General features: G+C 55.3%; 1 protein-coding gene across 2 annotated transcripts; it reads right to left on the minus strand.

Annotated features, from left to right (window-relative positions):
- Positions 1–706: 706 nt before the first annotated feature.
- On the minus strand, positions 707–9,198 carry BSND (barttin CLCNK type accessory subunit beta). Of its 2 annotated transcripts, none has more exons than XM_007110071.2 (4): positions 8,995–9,198; positions 4,175–4,269; positions 2,029–2,298; positions 707–1,169 (listed from the first exon to the last, which is right to left on the minus strand). In XM_007110071.2, the coding sequence occupies exons 1-4, from the start codon at positions 9,169–9,171 to the stop codon at positions 755–757; spliced, it is 957 nt and encodes a 318-aa protein (XP_007110133.1). In that variant the 5' UTR covers positions 9,172–9,198; the 3' UTR covers positions 707–754. The 2 variants fall into 2 exon arrangements, with proteins under 2 accessions (XP_007110133.1, XP_007110134.1); XM_007110072.2 differs by having other exon boundaries at positions 2,029–2,305; positions 4,176–4,269; positions 8,995–9,171.
- Between the last annotated feature and the right edge of the window lie 1,899 nt (positions 9,199–11,097).

The following is an 11,097-nucleotide window of genomic DNA, read 5'->3' on the forward strand; positions in this document are numbered from 1 at the left end:
ATGCGCAAGGCCCAGAGATGGCCCAGAGGTGGCACGCGGGAGCCAGGACTAACTCGGCCCAGAAGCGGTGACATCAGGAAAAGCTTTCAGAAGAGGGATGTCTGTGCAGAGGTTTCAAGGATGAGCCTGAATTTGCCAGGCAGACAGGGGACAAAGGGCATCCGGGCAGAGGAGACAGCTTGGCAAGGGCATGGGGCAGCAGGGTGAGTGTGGGGTGGGGCTGACCAGGGAGAAAGCTGGGAGGTCAGCAGAGGTCACTCATGGAAGGTGTTGGATCCCAGAGCTACAGGAGCCACCCGAGGGATGCGAGCCGGGGACGTTAGCTCTGAGTGAAGACAAATCATGCCATCCCCCGGCTGGACTAAAAGACGCAAGAGGAACAAGAACCCTGAGAGGCCTTCACAGAGGATCGGGGACACGGGGGTAGCACCCAGGAGGGTTCCTGTTCAGAGGCCAGCTCTCGGGGGAGGCAGGAAGGGCTCTTGGGGGCCCTGGCAGCTGCAGATCTTCTCAACTAATCATATTTTACCTTCAAAACTTTACAAAAAGTATTAATAGTCGGAACAGCAATGGCCCAGTAATATAATCATCTCCTCCCTGTGCATTTCTGTGCAGTTCTCAAAATGCTCTCGGGTCCACTGTCTCCTGTGAACCTCCATCTAACCCCATTTTGCAGGTAGTGAAATTGAAGTCCTGTGTGGTCACATCGGGGTTAGCCCCGGAGCCAGGCTAAAACCCAGGGAGCAGTTCCATGTCAGCCCTGGGCATCGGGCTCAAAGCCCAGTTCCTTGTCCGGAAGGGGGTCCCCAGGGCTGTCGGGAAGCCCGTAGTACAAGTCTTCCTCTTCCTGCTCCAGCTCCTCTGTACCTGTGTCCGAAGCCTCCTCTTCCTCCCGCTTTGTCCTCGGGGGTCTCTGCCAGGAGCTGGGCAGGGCTGCCACCTGTAGCTGCTTCTCTGGAGGCACATCCTCCAACGTTGGGGCATCAATCATGGCAAAGTCATGGAAGCGGTCCAGCCGGCACCTGCAAGCCTGGGGCTCCGGGGGTGCAGACCGGGGCTCCTCCCCCTCAGAGGGTGCCAGGTTGGGGCTGCTGCCCTCAATGGAGCCCACGTCCAGATCATCTTGGAAGGAAGCCAAGGGTGCAGGGCCCTGGGGACAGGTCGGGGGGCTGCAGGGGCAAAGGTGGAAAAGGCGAGGGTAGCTCTGAGTCAGACTGCCTGTGTCCAAATCCTAGCCACTAGCTGCAAGGCCCAGGGTAGGTGAGCTCACCTGTCTGGGCCTCAGTTCCCTCCTCTGTAAAATGGGGGAAATAATAGCATTCACTCCTATGTTTATCCCTGAGATTTACAACAGATAATGATCGCAAAGCACTTTGCACAAGGCCTGGCACATAGTAGGTGCTCAAGAAATGGGCCATTATGGTGTTATCCAAACCAGGTCACTCCTCTGCCTCTCCAATCACTTGGAGGTCTCCTCTGGGCCCACGACCCCTGTCACACTGGGTGTCACCTTCTGTTCCCTTGTGTGCCTCCCCCATTGGACGAGGAGCTCCGCCAGGGTAGGGGCTGTCAAGGGCTGGCAGGGAGTAGGTACCCAGTAATGCTGGTGGATGAGTGACTACGTGGATGAATGAGGAACCCAGTTCATGAACAGCTGGGGACAGGGTGGGGCGGGGAGTGACCTGACTGAGGTCACAGAGCACATTGGTGGCAGAGGTTGGATTTGAACTCAGGTCCTCTGGCTCCCTGCCCTGGCCCCTCATGGCGAGTATTCAGACAACTCTGAGGTAGGACCGATTATCCCCATGTGGGGAAACAGGCTCAGGAAGGTGAGGAACATCCGAAGGTTACACAGCAGAGGAGCTGGGATTTGAACTCGGGCCCATCTAAGCCGAGACCCATGTGTCTGCTACCCCTGCTGCTTCTCAGGGTGTCCCCAGCCTCTCTACTCCCCAGTGACCCCAGCCACCTCTCAGTGGCCACACCCCTCCTCCTTCACCCCAGCGCCCCTGCGGTCCGTGCACTCACCCGGGCCTGCCCTGACTTGGGTCTCTTTCTCCCTCGTCCTGGTCCAAGCCCCTGTGGATGACCACGGCGGCTTCCAACAAGGCCTGAGGGTCGCGAGGGCCACCTTCTCCTCCATCGCTGGCTCCTGGCTGTGGCCGTCCCGGCTTAGGAGCCAGGACGGGGTGGGGGTCTTCACTGTAGCCCATGACCTTCATCTGCATACGGCTGAAGTCTGGCAGGCTCTGGTCGTAGGCGGCTTCCTCCCACAGCCTGACGTAGGGGGTCCGGGGGCTGGGCGGGGGCACAGCAGACAGCGGGAGAGAGAACAGGCAGGTGGGCCAAGATTCGATCAACAGACGTCAGTGCCGTTCCCCGGCCCACCTGCTCCGCGCACCGGCTCTCCCCCGATCTCAGAGAAGCCTCTGCGGGTGGTTACTGTACCCAGTTCATTGACGAGGAGGCTGAGGCCCAACAAGTTAAGTTGAGTGGCAGAGCTCAGACCCTCAGTCCAGTGTTCCTTTCACCTGCGTCTCCAAAGTTAACTCCAAGGCTGCGACTGTCAAATGAAGACCAGTTCGCATTGACTGAGCGTTTGCTGAGTTCTAGACGGTGGCCTGAAGCCTTTACATTTATCATCCCATTTATTCTGAACGACACCTTGAAGCAGAATGGTTGTTCCCGCTTTTCAGATGAGGACAGAACAACAGTAAGAACCAGCTACTGAGTGTTCCTTGCAGGCCGGGCTCTATCAGTTAGCTCATCTCACCCTCCCTGTAACTCTGGGAGATACTGGAGGAAGCTGAGGCACAGACACCTTAGCTGGCTTGCCCAGGTGGCATAGACCTAGGGGGTGGTACTGCGGCTCCAAGCACCACTTTCCCCACTGTTCTCTACAGTCCAGGGCTGGGCGCAGCAGGGAGGAGCGCAGGCTCAGGGTGGCCTGAGCCCCAGCTCTGTTCTAGCAGCTCTCCCTGTGTGACCAGTCCTGAGGCTGGTCCCCACACCCACCCACCCAGGTCTGGTCTGGTGTTGACTCCCCGTGAGGTTTGGGGCTTGTGATTGCACTTCTTGAGCCTCAGTTTCCACATCTGTGTAATGGGCCTGCCACTCCCCCACTTCACAGGGTTTCTATGAGGACTGAAAGAAGAAATGGGCACAAAAATGCCTGACTTGCTCTCTGGTGCTTTGGAAGCACTTGCTACTAATGATGGCAAAGGCTTATAGAGGGCCCGCTATGCCCCAGGCTCTGTTCTTAGCACTTGGCTTATTAAAGTCCACCATGCATATCACAGGTTCCGCATCCGCAGATTCAACCAACCATGGATCTAAAATATATATTTTTTAAGTTCCAGTAAGTTCCAAATAGCAAAACTTGAATTTGCCACACACTGGCAACTATTTACATAGCATTTACATTGTATTTACAAATATTGACATAGCATTTACATTGTATTAAATATTATTAGTAACCTAGAGATGAGTTAAAGCATATGGGAGGGTGTACATAGATTGCAAGCAAATACTAAGCCATTTTATATAAGGGACTTGAGCATCTGCAGATTTTGGTGTACGTGGTGGGAGAGGGTGTCTGCAACTCATCCCCTACAGATACTGAGGGACGGCTGTATTATCTCACTTAGCCCTCCCTGAAGCCTAGGAGGAAGGTACTATTAGTATCCCTATTTCACAGATGGGGCAAAGAGAAGCAGGTTGCTTTCCCAAAGTCACCCAGCCAAAAAGTAGCAGGGCCCCAGGGATGTGCCTTGGCCATCATCATGCCTCTTGTTTGCTAGAGGAGTAGTAGTCACCACTGTGTCGGATTTAGGGTCACACCTATTTTTGATTTCTGGTCTGCCACTACTTCACTGTAAGACAGGACAAAATCCCTGAGCCTCAGTTTCCTCATCTGTGAAATGGTAATAATAAAGCTCACCTCATAGAATTGAGAGGTCAGAACAATCCATGATTTCTGATAGTATGTTCTCAGTAAGTGGGAAGGCAAAGCCAGAGCCTGGGGCAGGGGGGGAGACACCACCCACCCCTCCTGCCCGCCCCCTCCTTGGCAAGGGGAAGACTGGCCTGAGGCGCTCACTGCCCCTCCCCTCCCTCCACTGCCCCTCCCCTCCCTCCACTGCCCCACCCCCGCCCCAGAGGGCCCGGCACCCACCTCTTCATCTCAGCAGTGAGCCCGTTTTCTAGCAGGCCCAGCGCCTTCGGTGACAGGATGCCTTGGAAGTCAGAGTCAGTGGGTACGAAGGTGATCTGCAGGGCAAAGGGGAGAAGGCTTCTCTGTAGCTGCCCACACACATCCGTGGTCACTGCTTCCCCAGAGCACGGGCCTAACATCTCCACATACCCTAGGAGAGAGGCCTGACAAGGGAGCCCACCCCGTTTGACAGGAGGGTGCCTGCTCAGGGCCCAGCACCTGTGGCTGGCTGGATCTCTGGGCTCCTCCTCCCACTGGCTCTTCATTCACCCAGCACTCATTGAGCATCAGCTGTGTGCCAGGCACTCTTCTAGGCACTAGGGGGCAGCAATGAGTGAATGAGACGAACACCCCTGCCCTGGGGGAGGTCATATCTTGTCATTTCCAGGGGTCCTTATCCAGTGCCCAGCACTTGCCCAACCCGGAGTGGGCCCTTCGTCCGCATCTGGTGAATGAGTGGGAAGTAGTTCATGTGTTTCTTGGCACAGACAGAGGCTGAGGTGGGGAGGACAGAGAAGTGGATGGCTGAGGTTGTGCCTACACTACTGAACTGTTCACTTAAAAATGGTTAAGATGGTAAATTTTATGTTATGTATATTTTACAATTTAAAAAAGTAGGACTAGTGGGGCTTCCCTGGTGGCGCAGTGGTTGCGCGTTCGCCTGCCGATGCAGGGGAACCGGGTTCGCGCCCCGGTCTGGGAGGATCCCACGTGCCGCGGAGCGGCTGGGCCCGTGGGCCATGGCCGCTGAGCCTGCGCATCCGGAGCCTGTGCTCCGCAACGGGAGAGGCCACAGCAGACGGAGGACCGCATACCACAAAAAAAAAAAAAAAAAAAAAAAAAAAAGTAGGACTAGTAATGCCTGTCTCCTGGATTCCATGAGATAACATATAAGGAGTCCCCCAGCACAGAGCCTGGCACATAGTAGCTGCTCAGTAAATCATAGTTTGATGCTACTGAAGATGAAGTTACCTGACTTCTCTGAGTCTTGTTCTCCTCAGCTGAAAATTTGTTCAACAAATATTTGATGAGACCCGATTGTGTTATGCCAGGTTCATAAATAGCAGCCCCTTTTCTCCCTTCCCATAGAGTACGGTGAGAGAAAGACACTTGTCTGCACCAGGAAAGCACCCTATCCTGCTGGGGAGAAGGGAATGATAGATGGATGTGTTCTTAGAACTCCTGTGAGGGGTAAGCTTCCCCCAGATGTCTGGAAATGAGGGAGGGGCCTGGGTATCTTCCACACCCACTTAGTATGTCCTGCACTTGCCAGCTGACTCTGTATTTCCTAGAAGCTGCCCCTTCCTCCAGTTATCCTCCTCCTCCTCCTCCTCCTCCTCATCATCATAATCACCACTACCACCACCACCACCATCTCCATCAACGTCATAATTATGTCATCACAATCAGCATCAGCACCAGCACCTTCATCACCATCACCATCATCATTATCACTCTACAGCATCATTATCATTGCCACTGTGAAAAGCCTGGAGGAGAAGGAAAGTCCTGAGAATCTTACAACACAAGTTCTTTTAAGAAAGGGTGACCGGCAGAGTTGAAGCTGGGGAGGGGAGATCAGATCATAAAGACCCCAGAGCATCAGGCTAAGAAATTCAGCCTTTATCCAGAAGCAATAGGAGCCCTGGAGGAGTTCTCAGCAGGAGAATACATAGCCAGATTGGTGTTTAGGCAGAGTTTTGAGCAGTCCCCAAAGGGAGGGAACAGAGGGATGGAGGGAGGTCCATGGAGAGGACCAAGCCATCAACCACCAATCAGGGGCCTGGTCCTGGGCTCCAGCAGAGCAGGCAGGAGTGGGGAGAGGGCGACTTGTAGGCAGAATCAGAAGCCAGACAGGGAGAGGCCCTGCTTTCCCAGACAGTCCTTCCCCTTCTCCCAGTTCCCCTGCCCCATCTCAGCTAATGGGCACAGCATCCCTGACGGTCGCACCTGCTAGATTTGCCCCGATACCTCCTTCCCTCTCAAGCCTGAGGCCCAGCTGGCCACCAAATCTGACCAAGTCTACTTCAGAAATTCAATAAAATAAGCTGGATGGGAGTACCAGGGCCACGCCCAGCCACAGCAGGTACTATATGTTTGATGAACTGGAAATGTCTTCTCAGCTCCTACAGCCTTGGGTTCAAGTTCTGCCTCAGTCTAGGAGATGATCATTCTCCCTTGGACCGGAGAAGGAGCCTCCCCCACTGGCCTGGTTGCTCTTGAACGTTCCTCCTCCCAGACGTCAGCCCGATAGCTTCCTTGAACTGCAAAGCTGCTCACAGCCCTCCCTCATCCCATCCACTAAAGGGCCAGGTCCAAATTCCTCAGCATGGCATCCAGGTCCCATGGACCCGAGCCCCATTCCCTCTCCGCCTTACTTCGCTCCCCACACCCTCCGGCAGCCAGGCTGACCCACTTGCCTTGTTCTTTCACCTCATGTCTTTGCCCATGCTGTTCCTTCTGCCTGGAATTTCTTTCCCCAGCTTTTCTGCCTGGTGAACTTCTGCTTAACCTACAAACCCCAGCTCATCTTCCCTGTGAAGCCCACACCCTCCCCATCAGGCAGAAAATTTTCTCCTCCATGAGACCCCCAGGGCCCCAAAGACAGGGACAGCTTAATTCACATGGGTACTGGCTACCCCTTCCCCTGTATCATAATCGGCTAATTCCATTCCCTTATATTTATATTTTTTTCAATCCAGAAAATTCCCATTCGTCAGGCACTGAGGCAGGGGAGGATCCGGCAGGGAGGATGGTCACCAGCATTTGCTGAGGGCTCCGATGGCCCAGGCTCCAATGAGACAATGTGGGAGACTGGGACCCCCGTCTAGCACACCTCCCTGGTTTACGACACACTTCCCTCCCCTCCTTTAGTGCTCCAGCCCTAACAGCCTGCGTCCCTGAAACACACACCCACGTCTGTGCTCACGCACCTGCACACACATCCAGAGACCCGCCCCAAGCCACAAACACCTGTCCTGAGAACGCTGCCTTCACACTGGCTCCAGGCCAGGCGTGATGCCAGGTCCCCCACCTACAAGCCCCCACTGGCTCCTCCACAGGCCCGGGCGAGCCTCTGCCAAGGCCACAGAAGTGGCACACAGGGAGGGGCATTTGAGTCAGGGCCTGGTGGGCACTGAAACCTGTGCCGTTTCTGACCCACCATGCGGCCTCCACAGCACATGAACACGTGAATCTATCAACAGTTACTCATTAATACCCAGCAATATTCCCTCCTCCGCCCCCCGCCTCTTATCCCCACTGCCACCCGGTCAATCTGCCCGCCGCCCACAGCCAGCTCTGTGAAGGGGGTGAGGGCAGGAAGGACACTCCCCCCACCCCACCCCGGCCATCACCTTGCTGTCCCCCAGGGCCCTCTTCTCCCAGTGACCTCTGCTCAGGACACTGAACAGAGAGAGGCGAGTTGACTGTAAACTGCTCGGTAAATGACCACAAACCAGCCGGGACCGCCTCAGTGCTGAATGAACGCGCTAACAGCCCAGGGCTCCCCACAGAGGAGACAGGACGGGGAGAGCCGAGCCCAGGCCCCCAGGATCCTCCTCCCTCCTCGCAAACCCCAGCACGGCCATGCAGGCAAGAGGCGAGGAGGTGTCTGAGGGTGTGAGGCTGCCTGGGACCTGGAGCCCTGGATGGCAGGACCCGCAAGGCCCTTAAAGATGCACACTCTTTCCCTCCCCCTCTTCCTGACTCACGTATTCCACAAATGTGGAAACTGAGGCTCAGAGAGGGAAGGGGCTTGACCAAAGTCTCCCAGGTAGTTAGAGGCAGAGCCCAAGTTAGAATCCATGCTTCTTTCCTTGTCTCCCTGGGTCTATCTGACCAGCTGCTGTGACCTTGGAGAAGTCACTCAACCTCTCTGGGCACTGAAGGATTACAACTCCTGATATGCCCATTTCACAGGGTTGTTGAGAGGATCACTCACAGTAAGGGTGGCAGCGCTTCACCTAAATATAACACTCTACAGTTTACAAAACTGCCCATCTCTTTTCTGTTCTCCATAATAACTCTGTGAGGCTGGGAGAAATAGGAGCTCGGGGCCTCATTTTGCAGATGAAAGAAACTGAGGCTCAGCAAGATAAAGGTCACACGGAGAGTTTGGAGCAGAACTAGATCTCAAGATTCCCAAACCAGAGCTCTTCCCATCACTAAGTCACTTACTAGGCTAGGAGTCCATTAAACCTTCAAAAGATAGAGCTGCCTAACCCATGCCATCAAGGTTGACAGCTGACCACCCAGAACGCTCAGCAGCCCTGGGACACAAGGGATCGCCCTCCCGAGGTGGAGGGTTATGCTTTAGGCGACACACGTCTGAGCTCTATCCCAACCCTGACACTCAGGAGCTGTGGGACCTCACTTTCTGAGCCTCGGGCTTCTCTAGTGTAAAATAGAACTTCAAAGGTACCAAAAAGTTCAGGATGAGGACTGAACTGCACCAAGGATGCAGGCGTGCCTGGCAGGCAGCAAGCCTTCATGAGCTCTGGTTTCAAGCACCTGGACTGTGTGGTGGGTTTTGCTGCGTCTCCCCCATGGTGCCTAGTTCAGGGCTCCAGATCCAGGGGGTTCCTGATCAATCGTTATGATGATGGATGGATGGATGGATGGATGGATGCTCAGGAGAGTGGAGATAAGAAAAGAAGGGGTAAAGGGGAAAGGATAACAAGACGATTGAAGGATGGGGGATTGATGCCTGGAATAGAGGCACAGCCCCAGGCCCTCCTGGGCCCTGGCCCCCAGGCCACCTGTCCCCACTACCCACTTACCTTGGGGTAGCACTGGCACATGCTCCAGATGACACCCCCGATCACCATGACACCGCCCACGGCATAGAAGGTGCCGTAGACCTGGGGCCGGTCGTGGCTCATGAGGAATGTGCCGAGGGCCAGCAGGAAGAGCCCCAGCATGATGAAGCCGATGCGGAAGGTCTTCTCATCAGCCATCGCTGCCTGGCCAGGCCTGGCCTGTGCGCCACCCGCGGAGGGGCGCCAATGAACCAGCCAGCCGTCTCCACACGCTCACACCGGAGGAGTGACGCTCCGGGATCGCTGCAGATCAGGGCTTAAGGTAAGAGGGAGGGAGGCTCCCTTCGGGTCCAGCTCAGCCCCTGGGAGCACCCGTTCTCCAGGCTGGAGGAGCTACGCTTGGGTGGCCACGTGCTCCTACCTTCACTCCCTCTCACCTTCCCTCTGGGCCCTCCGGAGTGTGTGGGAATCCGAGTGAGGGAGACACGAGGGAAGGAAGGGGAGGTTCCAGGGGCTGGGCCTCAGCCAAGGCTTTGACATCACCTAATTTGCCTGTTCGGGGCCAAGCTGGGCTGACAGGTGGCCCCGCACCGTCCAGTCACGGGAAGCAGATACAATGCTGCAGCCCAAAGACATCAGAATGCCACTGGAGGATCCCACAGGGTCCCACAGGCTGGCATTTTAGAATCCTGAAGAATTCTAGACTATTCAAGGTCATGTGCCCATCTGGCCCCTATTTATTTGAACGTGGCTGCACGCATGGCTCTGTTCTAAACATGTGACACATATTAACTCATTTAACAGTATTGCCACTGGGTGATACTGCCTAACGGTAGCACAAGGGTTAAACGTGCAGGCTCTGGTGGCTGGACAGACTGCCTAGGCTTGGGTTTTGGTTCCTCTATTATGGCGCGGTGTGGTCTTGGTCAAGTTACCTCCTGTGCCTCAGTTTTCCTCCTCTCTACAATGGGGATAATAATAGCGACTCACAGGATTGGGTCTATCCCCAGGCCTGGCCTCCCTGAGTACCTCTGTCCCCTTCCCGTACTCTGTGCTCCAGCCAGGCCTCCTGGCTCTGAGCTGGCCCTGGTGAGGCAATGCCCCTCTAGGGTGTGAATGGCCGACAGCAATTTCCTTGCCTCCTAACCGAGGAAGATGCCTTCATCCTAAGAATGACACTCTAATGGTGGAATTTCAGTCCTGGGGACAGGATGATGGTAAAAATCAGATTCCCTTACAGGATTATAGGAAAATGAAGGTCAACAGTATCTCTAAAAGAAAATGTTAACATGTTGTTTGTATGGTATTGAATTGCCGCTGCAGGATAAAAGGCTTTCATTTGGCATCCTGACTTCAGAGGTTTGGGGATTTTCCTGTTTGTGATCGTCACCCTCTCCCTCCTCCCCAAAACAAGCTGTGCTGGTTCCCGACATCACACCTGTGCTCACGTGACACCCTCTGGCGTCGCTGCCCACGGCGCATTGGGGTTTCATTGTGAAGCTGTTTCTCCTTCACCAGCCCTCAGACCCAGCGCTTACAGTTTGCGGAGTCGGTCCCCTGTAGCAGAGCTTGGGGGACCCTCCCAGTGAGAGGCTGCTGAACGGTCAGAGAAGGGCTGAGAGCCACCAGGTGACATCCATGTTCGTTTCCCGGTGTGACCTTGGCCTGGTGGCTCCGCTCTGGGCTTAAGTCTTGTCATCAGTGATTGAAGGTGGTATTAGGCCACCTCCCACGGGTTGTGGAGGGAAGTGACATGATGGAGGGAAAAATGCTTTGTAATCTGGGATTATTTACAGGGCCGGACCGTCCAGGGAAATACTATTATAATCATCTTATACAGGCTCAGAGAAGGGAGGCTACGTGCCCCTCCCAGAAAAGGAGACCGGGGCCCAGAGGGGCCTCAGCCTACCTGTCTGGTTCTGAAGCCCCGGCCCACGGCGGGATTGGATCTGCGGTGTCGCGGTCCAGCAGGAGCCTCTCGCGCCCCCTGGTGGCCATCGTAGCACGAGCTTGGCGAGGTGCTTTCACACCCCGTAGGTCATGCCTGAAACCCGCAGCCCCGTGAGGGGCTCAGGGAAGAGGTTATCGTGCCTATTTCACAGGCGAGGAAACCGAGCCTGGGGA

The sequence above is a fragment of the Physeter macrocephalus genome, unplaced genomic scaffold (genome assembly GCF_002837175.3).
Source record: "Physeter macrocephalus isolate SW-GA unplaced genomic scaffold, ASM283717v5 random_345, whole genome shotgun sequence".
NCBI classification, from domain to species: domain Eukaryota; kingdom Metazoa; phylum Chordata; class Mammalia; order Artiodactyla; family Physeteridae; genus Physeter; species Physeter macrocephalus.

Coding starts and splice junctions, on each gene's coding strand:
- BSND (XM_007110072.2), bottom strand. CDS start 9,171: ATGGCTGATGAGAAGACCTTCCGCATCGGCTTCATCATGCTGGGGCTC. Junction 4,270..8,994: donor TGTGCCAGTGCTACCCCAAG/GTAAGTGGGTAG, acceptor TTTGCCCTGCAG/ATCACCTTCGTACCCACTGA. Junction 2,306..4,175: donor GCTCACTGCTGAGATGAAGA/GGTGGGTGCCGG, acceptor CTGCTGTGCCCC/CGCCCAGCCCCCGGACCCCC.